The sequence below is a fragment of the Eumetopias jubatus genome, unplaced genomic scaffold (assembly GCF_037043125.1).
Source record: "Eumetopias jubatus isolate StellerSeaLion01/CBP00866 unplaced genomic scaffold, mEumJub1_p1.0 scaffold_1, whole genome shotgun sequence".
NCBI lineage: Eukaryota > Metazoa > Chordata > Mammalia > Carnivora > Otariidae > Eumetopias > Eumetopias jubatus.
Window position 1 is genome coordinate 89,422,556 of NW_028274807.1, and position 20,436 is coordinate 89,442,991.

Consider the following 20,436-nt stretch of genomic DNA (forward strand, 5'->3'; position numbering starts at 1 on the left):
CTTAGGATGGGCTTTACTAAGTTTCAGCTTGTCACAGAAAAATCTAAGTGGATCCATTATGACATAAAAAATAATATTCTGCCTTAAAGCTTAAAGATTTAAAACACTCTCCCATAAAATAAACTGCTAAAATACAAAACTAAAATAAACCCAAAGCCTTTCCTTTAAGGTTTAAGCTTAAGGAACTATAGTTGCACAAGTTAGATCTGGAGAACTGGGTTGGCTCTCCCCTGCAGTGACAACGTATGGATGTCAAGACATACATCTAAAAGCCATGTGCCTCTTTCATCGTTTCTGCTACACACTGTAGGGATTTTCTCATCAAACCCTTCATGGAGACTAAATTAACACATAGACAGCTATTTATGATAAAACTAATGAGATCTCCTCCTTCTTGGCCACAGATTATTTTTCTACTCATTTTAGGAGATAACATCACACTTAGTTTCCCTTTTTGATCTATCTTAGATGCAGAGAATCCCACCCAAATTTATTTTTGAACTCTGATTTAGCAGCTACTGCACAAGTAAGAAAAGATGAACTTTTCTCTTTATTCATTCAGCTGCATGTTCCCAGTCCAGATGCTTATTGAGAATCATGATTAGCAGTTGTGATGCACAAAGAAGTCAGTTGGTTCTCTGCCATTTTCAACCCAGCTGTATCACTACATTACCTCGCTTCCTGGTGTCAGCCCAGAATATACTTGATAGACCAGTTAAACACACTGAACTGTTACCATGCTGTACAACCTTATCTAGTCCTTGCTTCTTTTTTCTTCACTATGTGAATGTGTATTAATAAATGTATTATCAACGATTTCCCCAAAATATCTGGGATAATCTATAGAACACAGAGATGGATAGAGTGGAATTTAAAAAGTTAAAGAAAGGATTCCTTTTCTCCTCCACCTCAAAGATAATGCTGTTTGTGGCAAGGCTCTGTCTGGAGGAGGATTCTGCATAGATCTCTTTGTTAAATCTACTCATGGGCCTATAAATAAGATGATGAGGGGAAATACACCAGGTTTTTAATAATTGTGTTCTATTCGAGATAAACCACTAATTCATTGCTTCGTAGATATGGCCAAATGGTTTCATAATATAAATACTCCCTGGAGCAGTCAAATATAAAGAAACTTGCTTTAACTCATAATCTACTGGTAAGGATTTGGAGTATTTGACCTATAAATTCTGTTACAAAAGTTTTTGAATGTCTTATGTAACTTGAATTTTTAATCATTCATAATTTCACCAATTCAATTTACATAATTGGCCCCTCCCACAAACATTTTAGTCAACGTATATCCCTGGAAGACTGAACAAGCAGAATTCAAGTACCACAAACAATGCTGCTCTGTTTCTCATTGCCCATTCAGAACATATCTGGAGAGGATCCCCAAACACCTAGAAGAAGACTTCTTCTGATTATTGGTAATTTTTAAAGTCCTCTAATCAATTTGAGTCATGTGTCTTAAATAATTAGAATACATCATCTTACATTGTGATCAAAACTCTACCCTTGATTTAAAATTTCATCTTCCTGCCCTCCACCAGCTCCAGTCTGTTATTGCAGAAGGAGTGAACTCTGTTTCCTTTCTTTCCTTATGCACTAATGATACTTATCTATAAATTGAATATAATAATCGTCCCTACTTCAATAATATGGTTATTATGAAGACTAATGTGATAGTACACAAAAATGCTTAGAAAAATATCTAGCTCATATTACTAACAATGGGAAAATATAAAGAAGTAGAAATCATCCATAATTCCATTGACCCGATTTATATAATTGGCCCCTAGAGGCTGGAGTAAATAACACTGGAGAGCTGTGAGCCTTTTTGTGTCAAAGGAAGGTGCATCAGAACAAGGGGGTTGTGGGGTGTGGGCAGACAAACAATTTCTTGGCCAGGAGAAATAATCCACTCCCACTAGTCTAGCCCAGACCAAAGAACTACAGATTTGACTAGGCCTAAAATCAAGTAGCTTAACAAAAACATGTAATTACTTATACTCTTTTGTTTCATTAGAAAATATACCTAATATAAATTAGTTTTTCTTTTTGGAGAGTTTTCAGATCGGTATGAATTTGTGTTACCTCTCTACTACTGCATTCTACCTTTTCAAGAGTCACAATAAACATTAGTGCATTCTCTAGACCAGAAGGACTAGGCAGGCAGCTACTTTGTATTTTCCTAAAGAGCCAATTATAGATACTGTTTCTAGGTCTCTGGCAAATATTGTGTGTATGTATATATAAATGTATCTATCTATAAATATAGAGAGACATAGATATTACACAAATATATAAACACACATGTATTTTTCTGCTCCCAGCTCTGAAGACATAGGCCAATCCCAACACAGATACTCCTTTTCTGCTCATTGGCTTACAATGAAACTCAAAAGAAATTTCTCCAGGGGTGCCTGGATGGCTCAGTCAGTTATGCATCTGCCTGCAGCTCAGGTCATAATCTCAGGGTCCTAGGATCAAGCCCTGGGCTGGGCTTCCTGCTCAGTAAGGAGTCTGTTTCTCCCTCTCTCCCTGCTCATGCTCTCTCTCTCTCTCTCTCTCAATAGATAAATAAAATCTTAAAAAAATAAATTTCTCCAAAATTTATATTCATAAAATCTTCTCCCTGCCCCATCCTCCAAATCTTTTATATACCAGATGTAAGAGGCTCAACAACACTCTAACATGTTTTTAATTATTTCCTTTGAAATACTGGTGTTGGGTAGTTCATATTGAAATACACACTCTTGGATATATTAGAGCCTCAATTAAAAATTCCAATTTATCATCTTGATTAGCTAGCTAGGTATATCTATCTACCAATCTACTCTAACTACACATATACACTTACACATTAAAGACTCAGGATGTGAGGTGGGACTGCCTGGGTATAAATCCTGATTGTTTCATTTCACTGTCCGGTCGTCTTTGAGCCAGTCGCTTACTCGTTTTCTGCCTTAGTTACCTCTCCTGTGAACTGAAGATAATAATGGTCCCTACCCAACAACATGATTATTGTGAAGATTAATGTGACAATACATTTAAAATAACACTTTGAAAAGTATTTATCCCATATTACTAACATGCTATCTTTAGAAGTAACAATAATACAATCATTATTATGATAATTATTATAAATGTCTACTCTATAACTTGTTTGACTTATGAGGATTTTCACATGCTGTTCAATATTCTTTTTTAAAAAAAATTTTATTTGACACACAGAGAGAGAGAGTGTGCACACAAGCAGGGGAAGCGGCAGGCAGAGGGAGAAGCAGACTCCCCACTGAGCAGGGACCCCAACGCAGGACTCGATCCCAGGACCCTGGGATCATGATCTGAGCTGAAGGCAGAAGCTTAACCAACTGAGCCACCCAGGTGCTCCTCAATATTCTTTTTTACATTGTAATTGTATAGTATTCAGCCATACAAATAGCATCATTTTCAGTACTAAACTGGACCTACATATCATTCCAGAATTTGTCACATCATTGATGATGATGATGTTTATCATCTCTGTTTTTCCCTCTTTATAATATACTGGTTGAACTGGAATTACTGGATCAAAATATGATTAAGTGATTTAATATACACTGACAAATTACACTGCTAAAAATTAATAGCACATTGATACACATATTTCATGTATCTCAAATATAATGTATTTTTAAGACTACCTTAAAATTCTAATTATCTATTATCAGAGATTGATTTAAGTATAAAGGCATCCATGGAAGGTAATGAATAACAGACACAGGATGTTCTCTTGTGTCCTTACAGTGTATGCAAACAGATTTCTGGAAAATTTTTTGGCCTGGGAAGCAAAGATCTTTAAGTGTTGGATGAGGAGAAATCCAATATATCTTAAGAACCAGACAGTTCCAGTGACACAACTCCAATGACCATTCTTTTCTTTTCTTTTTTTTTTAAGATTTCTTTATTTTAGAGAGACATATTGTGTGTGTGCAAGAGAGAGCGGGGAGTGGGGAAGGAGGGAGAGGGAGTCTTAAGCAGGTTCCATGCTGAGCTGGGAGCTCAATGCGGGGCTCAAGCTCACAACCCTGAAATCAGGACCCTGGGAGGAAACCAAGAGTCGGATGCTTACTGACTGCGCCATCCACATGCCCTTGACCATTCTTTTTTAATAGAAAAAGAAAATGAAGTAAGAATGAGCAGTAGTAGCTGTCTATCATGGTGGTTCATTATGAGATACTTAGATTGAGCTGCTTTAATTATGTAAATGTATATAGTGGATGAGTGTTAATAAACTTCTATTTAAATAAAATAGATCAAAATTCTGTTTCTCCTTAGCATATTATATTTTAATTAAATTCTTTTTTTAAACTCTTTTTTTAAAGATTTTATTTATTTATTCATGACAGAGAGAGAGAGAAGCAGAGGGAGAAGCAGGCTCCCAAGGAGCAGGGAGCCCGATGCAGGACTCGATCCCGGGACCCCGGGATCATGACCTGAGCCGAAGGCAGATGCTTACCCATCTGAGCCACCCAGGCGCCCTATTTTAATTAAATTCTTGAGTACAGTCAGTAACTGTGAAGTTATACAGTTGACAAAATCAATCACTAAGGAGAATAAATCTGCTAGATACTGGTCTAACACAAAGCATACAGTAATTAGTCAGTTTTGATAAAAGAAGTTTCACATATGTCCTATGTCATAAGAGGAAACTCTGGTTTTCATTTCTAGCATTCCACATTGGTATTATTATAAAGAGTATGCCAATTTTATCAAGGTCCTACAAACTCCAATATCCGGCTTAAAGTATCTTCTGTCTTAAGTAATAAGAACATTAATTTTTCTCTTAAAGATTTTAATTTAAAATGTTCTCTTTTGGTAAAGTCATCTCGTGTGACATTCTCTGACTCTTTGTGCCTCTCTTTTTCCCTTCTTCCAGGTCTCTCTCTCTTTCTCTCCACTCACAGAGGCATGTCACTAAAAACATATATATATATATATAAATACATATATTTATATATACATACACACACACACCACCCTACCACCAACAAACAGCATTGGACCAACCTTATAAAGTAATGGCAATTTTCCTAATTTCAGGAGTGCAATCTGATTCGTTGTATTTTTCATTTTTTGAATCCTTTTTAAATCATCTGCATTTCCATAACCCACATCAATGACTTCAGCCTGAAAGAGAAGAGAAAAAGAAAAATACAGCAAACTGTCCATTTAGTATGACAAAATCATTCACAATAATTTGAAATATTCAAAAGAGAACTATTTCTACTCTTACCCTGACCCAATCACTACAGACATGATCTTCCTATTTCTATTAGGATACAACAATTCCTCTGGTCACTTAAAAAAATGGTTTAGAGTAACAAATTGAGGGGTGCTAGAGGGGTGATCGGTGGGGGATGGGGTAACTGGATGATGGGCATTAAGGAGGATACTTGATGTAATGAGCACTGGGTGTTATATGCAACTGATGAATCACTAAATTCTACCCCTGAAACTAATAATAAACTATATGTTAACTAAATTGAATTTAAATAAAAATTTTTTTACAAGTTTTAGATTCATTTTTCCTTTGCCCTCTCCCTTTTAAACAAGTTACAACCTCAGTTCATTCCTCTAAGAGATGATCAAATTTGGCATATTATATATTTATGTTTCTGGAATTTGAAACATTTTACAAAATATAAGATTAACGTCCTTACCTTTCAACAAAAATCATACCATTCTTAGACTTACAAACAATTCAAAGGCTCTCTCAATTGTTATCCAAATTAAGTCCATCATACACAGCTGTTCAGGTGGTACATATATTCAGTGTGAATGACAACCCCTTGGGTTATGCAGGATACAACCTGTACAACCAACCATATGTGCCAGTCTGGCATTCAAGGATTTTAGAACATGAGCCCAGACTACAATTTCTGTCACATTTCCCACTAACCTCCTTACAGTTATCTTATATTCTACATCAAATATTTCTTATTTTTAAAAGTCCCCTTTTATTAATGTTAAAATTTTATCCTTTCTGGAGATTTTAATGAGAATCCTCTATGTAGTTGCCCCTTTCCTTCTCCTTGAAAAGTACCATACTGAGGGTTCTATCAAACACATATTCCTGTGATCCAAGATGATTCCTTTTAGATTTAGTTTCCATAATTTCTATTATTAAAATAGTAATCGTAGGGGTGCCTGGGTAGCTTAGTCGGTTAATCATCTGACTTGTTTTCAGCTCAGGTCATGATCTCAGGTTTGTGAGATCGAGTCCCATGCCACACTCTGTGCTCAGTGGGGAGTCTGCTTGAAGATTCTCTCCTTCTGTGCCCCCCCACCTCAAAAATAAATAAGTCTTTAAAAAAACAGCAATTATTATGCTTTCCAATGATAACATTATAATACGGAATGTCCTGTTTAAAACTACAGCATATATACATTGAGACATTAAGGAGTTAGTGGTGTAAAATAGTGAAAGAATAAAGCTGGAGAATCCAGACCTTTAACTTTCCACCTTTCTCAAGTGGAGCTAATTTCTTTGGCCAATTTCATGCAGAGGCCTTCCACAGAGGACTCATATGAAGAGAGGATTCTGTTTTTAGAAGCACATGCAAACACCACCAAGATACCAGCAAATTTGTTAGAGGAAACATTTCTGGCATGAAGTATTTCCTTAATCATTTCATTCATCTGCATCTGGCAAAACTTTACTGATAGAGTAAAGCCCTTTTCAAATGTTACCTTCTTTTGTTGTTGTTGTTGTTTTGTTTTGTTTATTTTATTATGTTATGTTAATCACCATACATTACATCATTAGTTTTTGATGTAGTATTCCATGATTCATTGTCATGGAACAATCAAATGTTACCTTCTGATGAACTGTATTTCCCTGTTGCCCAAGTATGTGACCTTCTCTACTTTGAATCCCACAGTGATTTATTTCTGACTCTCATGAGGACCTCACTGGACTCATCTCTTATATATATATATATAGATAGATAGATAGATAGATAGATAGATAGATAGATAGATATAAAATTTTCCTCAATGAAGGCCCATCATGCACATTTCTCACTCCTCACCGAGATGTCCAGCATACACTGTTGGCTTATAGGTCTTAAATTGAAACAATTATAGTTTATATGATATCTCTGAAAAGTTAAGCTGTACTTTCAAATGGATTTCTTAAGAAAACAGACTATGGACCCTGAGAGCAAACTGAGGGTTCTAGAGGGGAGGGGGTGGGGGGATGGGTTAGCCTGGTGATGGGTATTAAGGAGGGCATGTATTCAATGGAGTACTGGATGTTATATGCAAACAATGAATCATGGAACACTACAGCAAAAACTAAAAAAAAAAAAAAAGAAAGAAAACCTTGTTAAAAGCTCTTCTGTCAGAATGGTTTTGGATAACAATTTTGTTCCTATTAAAATGGGATTTAAAGCAGTGCCTTATTAATATAATTTTTGAGTTTGCTAATACCATTACAATATAAATAACCATGGATTTATGATTTTAAAAGCCTGATTAAATAAATGATCACATAATATTAATAATCATCACACTGGAAAAATGAGAGAATTCATATTATTCATTTAAATTTTTAAGCTACCTACTAGTTATGTGTGATTCACTGATATCATCTTAAAACAGGGATATTACTCAATTGGTTATATTAATGAACATATTTTTCATTTAGGAGAGGCCGGGGGATGATCATGCTGGTTTGAGATGGTGTGAGCTAGACTTTGACTTTTTGTTTGTGTATATACCAGAACGATATGAGAGTTACAAAAACACCAGTTTACATTATTGGAAAATAGCAATACTTGCCTCAATGGCAATTTTAATTAAAGAGCTCTTTAATTATCTTTCTTTAAATAGCACATCAACAGATTCAAGCATTTTAACACGTAAGAAGAGGGTTTTTTTTTTTCTTTTTTCACAAAGCTAGTCCTCAACACAGCATCATTATACCAATGTATTTTGGCTTCTGCATTAAAAATCAATAATTACAGAAATCAGTGTTCTCATGGTTTGACAGGTGATAATAAAAATGTATCTATTGTCTTCAAAAGATGCCTCTGAATCAGGTCCTTCCTGAAAGTCTTTCCTATTTACCTTTAAGCAAACTGAAAAATCACAGCTGCAAGAAAGCACATTGAATTTTTCTAAGACACAAATCAATATACAATGATATGATAAAATGTCAAGCCATTTCTTTCCACACCTTCTTGTTTCTACAATGAACCTTTCTTATTTTATGTATTCTGTCACACTAGACAATCATCCAGTCAACCAACTGTGGTACTATGTTTAATTTATGTCCAAATACAAGGATTAAGTTACATCTGACCAGTCCCTTTGGAAAATATCAAATGAGAAGGAACCTATGTACTTGAACCATTCACTTGTGTGCACCAGCTTTTCCATTGAGGACTTCCCTGACACATAGGAGGGAGTAATTGAGAGGTGCAAAGTAAAATGGAACTAGTTCTGTTTTGTTTTTTGGGTTTTTTTTTTTTATTTAACCTGGGAGAGATATAAAAAAGTCTACACATTATTTTTTATAAAGATTTTATTTATTCACTTGAGAGAGAGGAAGAGAGTGAGAGAACATGAGCCAGAGGGAGGGGCAGCAGGAGAGGGAGAAGGAGACTCCCCTCTGAGCAGGGAGCCCGATGCGGGCTTGATCCCAGGACCATGAGATCATGACCTGAGCCGAAGGCAGACGCCTAACCAACTGAGCCACCCAGGCACCCCAATCCACACATTAATTTTTATTTAAATTCTATTCTTTAATTTTTGACTAAAGACAAAGAACTGAAAACAACAGCAACAACTGTAACAAAAAAACAAATATTTTATACTTCATTAAAGATTTTAAAGTATTGCAATGACAGCAGAGAGTGTGGTAGCACCTAAGAGAAAAAGTGGCATGATTTCAAAATAAACACTAAATATTAAAATACAATTATCTTTTGTGGCAAAATATGTGAGTAGAAGGAATCATAAACCAGATAACAAAAATTCAAAACATTAAAAAGTGTTATTCTGTTATATCAGTTGTTTTATGCTTCTACACAAAAATGGTGAGAATATCCTTAGCAAAAGCAACAGAAAGGAATAACTAAGAGAAATGAATAGAATTGTTATTTTCTGTAGCCAGCTAAATAAAATAAATAGGACAATCATGGAAATAACTAGGTCAGAGAAGAATATCTAGGGCCGTCTACCTGTGGGTGGTCTGTGCTCCACAGTGACGAACAATCCAGTGCCATGTTTCTCTTCTCTCTTGAGGTAGCAAAAATTATTCATGCTTATGAAATGATGTATGCTTTGAAATTTTTCAGACTTGACATTTTCAACCAAATCAATCACTCTGGATCCTGTTAGCTCCTCTCTAATAGATTCCGAATGTACAGAAGTTTTGAAAAGCATTGCTGCTTTGACTAAAACAATAATTTTCTAATCAGAGTCAGAAAGGTAAACCCAAGAAATTCTCATACTGACAAAATACAGTGTCATCAGAAGTACTAGTTACCGAAATACAAGTTTTACTTCAGAAATTTACTACTATCATATAATCTAGCTTTGAATCCTCTTCAAATTCGTGTTTATGTCTATTAAAAACTTATAAAAATCAAAAAGTCCTCCCATGTTTATATCTGTCTTTTCTAGAAGGCATTAACATGTTAATATTTATGAAGACGTCAAAATTCAGAGACTGCTAGAATTTTTTTTTCTAAAGATGGAATTGTCCTGGGGCACCTGGGTGGCTCAGATGGTTAAGTGTCTGCCTTCAGCTCAGGTCATGATCCCAGGGTCCTGGGATCCAGTCCCCCATCTGGCTCCTGGCTCAGCGGGGAGCCTGCTTCTCCCTCTCCCTCCCTGCTCATGCTCTCTCTCTCTCTCTTTCTGTATCTCTGTGTCTCAAATGAATAAATAAAAAAAAAATCTTAAAAAAAATAGATGGAATTGTCCTTTATTGAAATTTTTTTTAAAATTTTTTATTGTTATGTTAATCACCATATATTACATCATTAGTTTTTGATGTAGAGTTCCATGATTCATTGTTTGTGCATAACACCCAGTGCTCCACGCAGAATGTGCCCTATTTAATACCCATCACCAGGCTAACCCATCCCCCCACCCTCCCTCCCCTCTAGAACCCTCAGTTTGTTTTTCAGAGTCCATCGTCTCTCATGGTTCGTCTCCCCGTCCGATTTTCCCCCCTTCATTCTTCCCCTCCTGCTATCTTCTTCTTTTTTTTTTGTTTCACATATATTGCATTATTTGTTTCAGAGGTACAAATCTGTGACTCAACAGTCTTCCACAATTCACAGCGCTCACCATAACACATACCCTCCCCAATGTCTATCACTTAGCCACCCCATCCCTCCCACAACCCCCCACTCCAGCAACCCTCAGGTTGTTTCCTGAGATTAAGAATATCTCATCTCAGTGAGGTCATATGATACATGTCTTTCTCTGATTGACTTATTTCGCTCAGCATAATACCCTCCAGGTCCATCCATGTCATTGCAAATGGCAAGATCTCATTCCTCTTGATGGCTGCATAATATTCCATTGTATATATATACACCACTTCTTCTTTATCCATTCATCTGTCAATGGACATCTCACCTCGTTCCACAGTTTGGCTATTGTGGACATTGCTGCTATAAACATTGGGGTGCACCTACCCCTTTGGATCCCTACATTTGTATCCTTGGGGTAAATACCCAGTAGTGCAATTGCTGAGTCGTAGGGTAGCTCTATTTTCAACTTTTTGAGGAACCTCCATACTGTTTTCCAGAGTGGCTGCACCAACTTGCATTCCCACCAACAGTGTAGGAGGGTTCCCCTTTCTCCACATCCCCGCCAACATCTGTTGTTTCCCGATTTGTTAATTTTAGCCATTCTGACTGGTGTGAGCTGCTATCTCATTGAGGTTTTGATTTGGATTTCCCTGATGTCAAGCGATGGTGAGCACTTTTTCATGTGTCTGTTGGCCATTTGGATGTCTTCTTTGGAAAAATGTCTGCTCATGTTCTGCCCATTTCTTGATTGGATTATTTGTTCTTTGGGTGTTGAGTTTGGTAAGTTCTTTTTAGATTTTGGATACTAGCCCTTTATCTGATATGTCATTTGCAAATATTTTCTCCCATTCTGTCGGTTGTCTTTTGGTTTTGTTGACTGTTTCTTTTGCTGTGCAAAAGCTTTTTATCTTGATGAAGTCCCAATAGTTCATTTTTGCCCTTGCTTCCCTTGCCTTTGGCGATGATTCTAGGAAGAAGTTGCTGCGGCTGAGGTCCAAGACGTTGCTGCCTGTGTTCTCCTTTAGGATTTTGATGGACTCCTGTCTCACATTTAGGTCTTTCATCCATTTGGAGTCTATTTTTGTGTGTGGTGTAAGGAAATGGTCCAGTTTCATTCTTCTGCATGTGGCTGTCCAATTTTCCCAACACTATTTGTGTAAGGAAGAGACTGTCTTTTTTCCACTGGACATTCTTTCCTGCTTTGTTGAAGATTTGTTGACCATAGAGTTGAGGGTCCAAGTCTGGGCTTTCTATTCTGTTCCATTGAACTATGTGTCTGTTTTTGTGCCAGGACCATACTGTCTTGATGATGACAGCTTTGTAATAGAGCTGGAAGTCCGGAATTGTGATGCCACCAGCTTTGCTTTTCTCTTTCAATATTCCTCTGGATATTTGTGGTCTTTTCTGGTTCCATACAAATTTTAGGATTATTTGTTCCATTTCTTTAAAAAAAGTGGATGGTATTTTAATGGGGATTGCATTGAATGTGTAGATTGCTCTAGGTAGCACTGACATCTTCACAATGTTTGTTCTTCCAATCCATGAGCATGGAATGTTTTTCCATTTCTTTGTGTCTTCCTCAGTTTCTTTCATGAGTATTTTATAGTTTTCTGAGTACAGATCCTTTGCCTCTTTGGTTAGATTTATTCCTAGGTATCTTATGGTTTTGGGTGCAATTGTAAATGGGATCGACACCTTAATTTCTCTTTCTTCTGTCTTGTTGTTGGTGTATAGGAATGTCACTGATTTCTGTGCATTGATTTTATATTCTGCCATTTTACTGAATTCCTGTATGAGTTCTAGTAGTTTTCGGATGGAATCTTTTGGGTTTTCCACATAAAGTATCATATCATTTGCAAACAGTGAGAGTTTGACTTCATCTTTGCCAATTTGGATGCCTTTTATTTCTTTTTGTTGTCTGATTGCTTTGGCTAGGACTTCTAATACTATGTTGAATAGCAGTGGTGACAGTGGACATCCCTGCCTCATTCCTAACCTTAGGGGAAAGCTCTCAGTTTTTCCCCATTGAGAATGATATTCGCTGTAGGTTTTTCATAGATGGCTTTTATGATATTGAGGTATGTACCCTCTATCCCTATACTCTGAAGAGTTTTGATCAAGAAAAAATGCTGTAATTTGTCAGATGCTTTCTCTGCATCTATTGAGAGGATCATATGATTCTTCTTTCTTATGTTAATATACTGTATCACGTTGATTGATTTGCGGATGTTGAACCAGTCTTGCAGCCCAGGGATAAATCCCACTTGGTCGTGTTGAATAATCCTTTAAATGTACTGTTGGATCCTATTGGCTAGTTTTTAGTGACAATTTTTGCACCCATGTTAATCAAGGATCTTGGTCTGTAATTCTCCTTTTTGATGGGGTCTTTGTCTGGTTTTGGGATCAAGGTAATGGTGGCCTCATAAAATGAGTTTGGAAGTTTTCCTTCCATTTCTATTTTTTGGAACAGTTTCAGAAGAATAGGTATTAATTCTTCTTTAAATGTTTGGTAGAATTCCCCTGGGAAGCCATCTGGCCCTGGGCTTTTGTTTGTTGGGAGATTTTTGATGACTGCTTCAATTTCCTTAGTGGTTATAGGTCTGTTCAGGTTTTCTATTTCTTCCTGGTTTAGTTTTGGTAGTTGATACATCTCTAGGAATGCATCCATTTCTTCCAGGTTATCTAATTTGCTGGCATAAAGTTGCTCATAATATGTTCTTATAATTGTTTGTATTTCTTTGGTGTTGGTTGTGATCTCTCCTCTTTCATTCATGATTTTGTTGATTTGGGTCATTTCTCTTTTCTTTTTGCTAAGTCTGGCCAGGGATTTATCAATCTTGTTAATTCTTTCAAAGAACCAGCTCCTAGTTTCGTTGATCTGTTCTATGGTTCTTTTGGTTTCTAGTTCATTGATTTCTGCTCTGATCTTTATTATTTCTCTTCTCCTGCTGGGTTTAAGCTTTATTTGCTGTTCTTTCTCCCGCTCCTTCAGGTGTAGGGTTAGGTTGTGTATTTGAGACTTTTCTTGTTTCTTGAGAAAGGCTTGTATTGTTATATAATTTCCTTTAGGACTGCCTTTGCTGCATCCCGAAGAATTTGAACAGTTGTGTTTTCATTTTCATTGGTTTCCATGAATTTTTTTAATTCCTCTTTAATTTCCTGGTTGACCCATTCATTCTTTAGTAGGATGCTCTTTAGCCTCCATGTATTTGAGTTCTTTCCGACTTTTGTCTTGTGATTGAGTTCTAGATTCAAAGCATTGTGGTCTGAAAATATGTAGGGAAGAATCCCAATCTTCTGGCACCAGTTGAGACCTGATTTGTGACCTAGGATGTGATCTATTCTGGAGAATGTTCCATGGGCACCAAAGAAGAATGTGTAGCCCATGGCTTTGGGATGGAATGTTCTGAATATGTCTGTGAAGTCCATTTGGTCCAATGTGTCATTTAAAGTCTATATTTCCTTGTTGATCTTTTGCTTAGATGATCTGTCCTTTTCAGTTAGGGGGGTGTAAAGTCCCCCAATATTACTGTATTGTTGTCAATGTGTTTCTTTGCTTTTGCTATTAATTGCCTTATATAATTGGCTGTTCCTATGTTAGGGGCATAGATATTTACAATTGTTAAATCTTCTTGTTGGATAGACCCTTTAGGTAGGATATAGTGTCCTTCCTCATCTCTTATTACAGTCTTTCGTTTAAAATCTAATTTGTCTGATAGAAGGATTGCCACCCCAGCTTTCTTTTGGTATCCATCAGCATGGTAAATGGTTTTCCACCCCTTCACTTTCAATCTGGGGGTGTCTTTGGGCCTAAAATGAGTCTCTTGCCGACAGCATATCGAAGGGTCTTTTTTTTAATGCAATCTGATAGCCTGTGTCTTTTGATTGGGGCATTTAGCCCATTTACATTCAGGGTAACTACTGAAAGATATGAATTTAGTGCCATTGTACTGCCTGTAAGGTGACTGTTACTGTATATTGTCTGTGTTCCTTTCTGGTCGATGTTGCTTTTAGGCTCTCTCTTTGCTTAGAGGACCCCTTTCAATATTTCTTGTAGGGCTGGTTTCATGTTTGCAAATTCCTTTAGTTTTTGTTTGTCCTGGAAGCTTTTCATCTCTCCTTCTATTTTCAATGACAGTCTAGCTGGATATAGTATTTTTGGCTGCATATTTTTCTCATTTAGTGCTCTGAATATATCATGCCAGTCCTTTCTGGCCTGCCAGGTTTCTGTGGATAGGTTTGTTGCCCATCTCATGTTTCTACCATTGTAGGTTACTTATCTCTTCTCCGGAGCTGCTTTCAGGATTTTCTCTTTGTCTCTGAGAATTGTAAGTTTTACTATTAGATGTCGGGGTGTTGACCTATTTTTATTGATTTAGAGAGGGGTTCTCTGTGCCTCCTCGATTTTCATGCCTGTTTCCTTCCCCACATTAGGGAAGTTCTCTGCTATAATTTGCTCCCATATACCTTCTGCCCCCCTCTCTCTTTCTTCTTCTTCTGGGATCTCAGTTATTCTAATGTTTTGTCTTATGGTATTGCTTATCTCTCGAATTCTGCCCTCGTGATCCAGTAGTTGTTTATCTTTTATCTCAGGTTCTTTATTGTCCATCATTTGGTTTTCTATATCACTGATTCTCTCTTCTGCCTCATATATCCTAGCAGTTAGCACCCCCATTTTTATTGCACCTCATTAATAGCCTTTTTGATTTCGACTTGGTTAGATTTTAGTACTTTTATTTCTCCAGAGAGGGTTTCTCTAATAACTTCTATGCTTTTTTCAAGCCCAGCTAGTATCTTTAAAATCATGATTCTGAACTCTAGGTCCGACATTGTACTAATGTCCATATTGAGTAGGTCCCCGGCTGTCGGTACTACCTCTTGTTCTTTTTGTTGATGTGATTTTTTCCGTCTTGTCATTTTGTCCAGAGGAGAATAGATGAGTGAGAGAACAAAATGCTAACAGGGTAACAACGTCCCCAGAAAATATACTCTAAACAAATCAGAAAAGACCTGAAACCAGGGTAAAAGAAAGGGAAAGAGAGAAAAAAGAAAAAGAAAAAAAAAAGAAAAAGATAAAGATAAAAACAAACAAAAACAGAACAAAACAAAAAAAATAGAATATGATCAAATATGATCACGCTAGTGCATAGATCAGCGCCACACACTAGATTTTGGGTGTATTTTGGTCTGTTAGAAGAAAGTGCCTCCCAAAATTTTAAAGAAAAAAAACTTATATATGTACAAAAATAAGGGTTGATATGATGAAAGGATGGAATATGACTGTAAAGATGTAAATTATAAAACATTTTATAAAAGGAATTGATAAGAAGTTGTTTGAAAAAAGAAAGAAGTGGGTTAAAAAAAAGAAAAAAAGAAAAAAAGAAGGGTGAGAATGTGATCAGGCAGGAGACTGGAACAAAGCCATACACTAGAGATTTAGGGTATATTTTGATCTGATAGAAGAAACTGTATCTCAAAATTTTAAAGAGAGAACAACTTATATATATATGCCAAAAATAAGGGTAACTACTATGAAGGAATAGAATATGACTCTAAAAATGAAAAATAGAAATGTTTTTTAAAAAAAGGGATTGATAAGATGTTGGTTGAAAAAGGGTAAAAGAAAAAATAAAAAAAAAAAAACAGTTAAAAAGAATTAACTTTGAAAGACTAAAGAATTATGGTTAAAAAAAGCCATGCATTCTATGTTCAGTATTTCCCTAGCGTTGGAGTTCTGCTGTTCTCATTGATCAGTAAACTTGGTCACGGCTGGCTGTTCGTGCTGATCTTCTGGGGGAGGGGTCTGTTGCCGTGGTTCCCAAATGTCTTTGCCGGAGTCGGAATTGCCCCGCCCTTGCCAGTCCGGGCTAAGTAATCTGCTGGGGTTTGCTCTCGGGCGCTTTTATTCCCTGCAAGCTCTCGGTACAGCTTTGGAGGACGAGAATGAAAATGTCAGCCTCCCAATCTCTGTCCCGGAGGAGCCGAGAGCTCAGGGCCCCACTCCTCAGTGCGCCTCCAGAGAAAAGCAGTCACTCCCATCTCTCTGGTCTCTGGCCGCACTCCGTGCTCACCCAGCCTGTGACCGAGCGTTTCTATCTCTGGGGCACGACCCCGTATGGAGTCTCCAAACCCAGCAGATCCCTGCGGTGCGCTCGTGTGCCGCTCCTCCACGGGGGAGTATGGGGAGTCTCCCTGGATCTGCCACTTGTTGGGTCCCTGCTGGAGAAGCCGTGTCCCTACTGTGCCACAGATCACAGTTTATGGCAACCCCGAGCTGAGAGCCCAGGTCTCAGCTCCGTCTCTGCAGCCGGCTTCCCTGCTCCGATACCCGGGAGCTCTTCCACACTCAGGCACCCCCCGGTCTTTCTGTGACCCCGAGGGTTCTGAGACCACACTGTCCCGTGAGGGTTCCACCCCCCACTTAGCCACTGGAGCGACGTCCCTCAGCGGAGCCAACTTCTAAAAGTTCCGATTGTGTGCTCCGCGGCTCTATCACTTGCCAGAAGCAGCCGACGGAGGCCCCCTCCCCCTGCCGTCTATCCTCCCGAATATCACCTCAGATTCACTTCTCCGCACATCCTACCTTCCAGAAAGCGGTCGCTTTTCTGTTCAGAGAGTTATTGCTATACTTTTCTTCGATCTCCTGTTGAGTTCGTAGGTGTTCAGAATGGTTTGATCCCTATCCAGCTGAATTCCTGGGACCAGACGAAATTCAGTTCTCCTACTCCTCTGCCATCTTGCTCCACCCCCCAACTGCTAGAATTTTATTAGCACTTCTTTTTTAGTTCACTCAATGGCTTTCTATCACACAGATATTATCATGGAAACCACACTGTACCAAAGCATGAAAAGCAATACTGTTTCCTCCCACTCCTATGGTAGACATCACTAATCAGTCATCATCTTTTCAAACTCCTTCTCAGGATGGTAATCTAGCTAATGAAGACCAACTAGGGGTTGGCATAAGTAGGGAGCTGTATAAAATAATTAATATTTTAAGGTTAAATAACTATTAATATTTAAAAACTATTAATTATTTAAATAATATTTAGCTATTTAAAATCTTTAATAACTGGAACACAAGTACTAATCAGTTAAAATGCACTCCTAACCAATTAGAAGGGATACCAGCTAGTGTGCTAAACTCATACATCCCAACTGAATCCAGCATTAAGCATGAGACACGATCCATTTTGCTGGTTTTGGTGTAAAAGATCAGATAAAGAGGTGCTTGTCAATTTTATCATTTTGTTTTACTGTAATATATACACTTGCTGAAAAAAGTATTTGCTACAATGATATACTAAATGCAAGGCTTCCTGACATGATGACCACATTTCTATAGCAGAAATAACAAAGATAAGCCAGAGTAGTTTTTAGTTGTCTTGACATATAGTAATTATTTTAAAAATTTGCAAAATGTTTTATAATAATCTAATATGTATTGCACATCCATCTAAAGGATGAAAAATTGAGTTAAAACTATTGTAAAATAGAAATTTAACAAAAGTGAAGCACAATTCTGTTGGGTTTATATCTCTATGTTTCAAGTCTATAATCTCCAAAGTCAATAGACAGAATTATGTAAGTTAAGAATAAGATACTAGAGTAAGAAAAATTAGATTTGTTGAGAAGAAAATATACTTTAAGTTTTCCTAATTTTAATAAATACTACCTTACAAAATACTTAGATATTTGTATTATTTGGCCAAAAATTTAAAAATAACCATCAGAGTATCTTTCCTTTGCCTTGTTTTTGTTAAAGTCATTTTGACAGCTGAAAATATGTCTTTTAAAAGAGAGATTATGAAAAATATGTAGAGAATTAGGAGGAAAACATAATTATGGAAGTCCAACGAAGAGTGTACTAAAGAGGAATTATTTCATTTTCCAATAGTATGTGTCATGTTATATTCTAATTTCTGAAGGTATGGAGGAAAATGAACTACAAAAGGTGCCTTCATGCTCTGGTGACTTTCTCTTGCTAGAAGGTCAACAATAAAAAGGTAAACAAAGACACTAACAAGTCAGAAGACTTTCAGTTATGATATGCCCTAACAACAATAAGGAAGGGGTAATGTAATAGAGGGTGATAAGGAATTATTTTAATAAGAATGTCAGGGCAGGCATTGCTATGGAGATCACATCCAATTGATGAGAAGCCATGCACTCATGGGGGGAAAGAACTTTTTAGACAGAGGTTAAGAACAAATGAATGAAGAGCTCTATCAAATGAAACAAAGACATTTAATATGTTAAGGAGTAAAACATGACTATGGAACATTGAAATAGGAAGTTATTTATTTTCTTATACGGGTAGAGATTAGATAGGGATGGAATTTCAGGAAATTTATCAATGAAGGAAAGAACAATAGTTAGGTGATACACAATAGTCAGTAGCAAGAGTTAGCTGGTACACATGCAGCTGAGCGGGGTGAGAGTATGTTGGTTGGTTGGTCTGCTTTTTCCAAAAAGGAGCCTTAAAAATATTTATAAACTGAAAAGAAGATTTGGCCCAATTGGTTGACAAATCCTAGAAACAAAAGTAGTATAGAGAAGATAGATCTAGATTATTCTTTCTCATCATGAGAATGGAGAATATAAATGAATGTAGAAGAGGTTAATCCTACTCCATTGACATTTCCATGAATATCAGCAATAACTGGTTATGAGAGTTTCTGCAACTTTATCACTTTCCACATGTTTAACTTATTTACTCTGTTTGCCTGCAGTCAACTAGGAAGATTCTTGAAATGAAGTAAAAAATAACAGCAGCAGCACTGGCTAACTGCTTTGGAGATAAGTAACCTGGAATGACTCAATCATGTCTCCTGGCATCAGGGTATAGGACAATTGGGACAGAGGGTCACTGTGTTGAGAGTCCAGGCAGGAAGCTGGTGGACCAGTCTCAGTTGCTCGAGAAAGAGGATGGAAGATCAGTTGATGTTTTGTAAAATGCTCCAAGTATCCCAGAAGGGGTTACATCGGACAGATAATTTTTTTTTAAAGATTTTATTTATTTATTTGACAGAGAGAGACACAGCGAGAGAGGGAACACAAGCAGGGGCTGAGAGAGAGGGAAAAAGCAGGCCTCCCACGGAGCATGGAGCCCGATGCGGGGCTCTACCCCTGCACCCTGGGATCATGACCTGAGCCAAAGGCAGATGCTTAACGACTAAGCCACCCAGGGGCCCCTCTGACAGGCAATTTGAGGGAATTCTTGGAAAAAGAATTTACCTCTTGATCTTCCAATAGTTCTGAGTGAAAGGTAAAGCTTATCTAAGGAACTTCCCCTTTCAGATGGAAACCAGAAGGGAGTTCTCTGCCCCTTACAATTCTGTTACTGACTTTTGAGTGGTCTCTGTAGCATTGTTCTTGCCTCTGTGTACCCTACCCGAATATTGTGGCCATGCTGTAATTGGAAAACCAGTTTCTTGCTGCTTACTGAGTGCAGAGAAGCTGTATGTTAGTAAAATGTATCTTGGTGTGTGTGTGTGGGGGGGCAATCCGTGATGTGTAGATTTATAATTTTTGTGGTTTAAATATCAGACCAGAATTAGGAAAGACTCACAGAATGGACTTCCACTAGCCAGAACAAGCTGACTTGAACCATTCCAGCGCACCACTGGGACACCTGTACCTGGCCTTTTAAGTGGTAGAGCAGTGTATTACTCAGGGCTTTCCTAGGTGGCTGAAAACAGAAGCAGGTATACATTAGAGGTAGGAGCTGAAGCTGGTGCCTAGGTCTTGGCAAAGTAGAAAGAGGAGAGAAGGAGAAGAAAGCAAGAGAGAGATGAGGGCAAGAGGAGTTCACAGAAAACTGCCAGCTATTAGAAAGTTGGACATTGAACATAGGGCTTTTGGGAGAGAGAGGAAGGGAGGGTTGGGAGGAGGACTGAAGTGGTCACGAGTTTATGACATGATAAAGGGGGATGGATATTTAACCATTTATGTCCTCTGTGCTAGACATTTTACTAAGGAGAGCGTATCAATTGTGTTCAGTCTATCTTCAGAAGATTCACATTTGGGAGGTACTTCTGCCCGTTTTATAGATGAGGAAACGAGTTTAGAATATTTAAATATCTTGCTATCGTTCACAGTAGTTTCAAGCACGCAG

General features: G+C 37.5%; 1 protein-coding gene across 2 annotated transcripts in view; it reads right to left on the bottom strand.

Moving 5' to 3' along the window:
- Window positions 1-20,436, bottom strand: part of NAALADL2 (N-acetylated alpha-linked acidic dipeptidase like 2) — a 690,507-nt gene that overhangs the window by 517,889 nt on the left and 152,182 nt on the right. For both annotated transcript variants that reach the window (XM_028101069.2, XM_088019029.1), the window contains exon 3: window positions 5,056-5,175. In XM_028101069.2, the coding sequence (XP_027956870.2) occupies window positions 5,056-5,175 (120 nt within the window). The remainder of the gene's footprint in view (window positions 1-5,055; window positions 5,176-20,436) is intronic.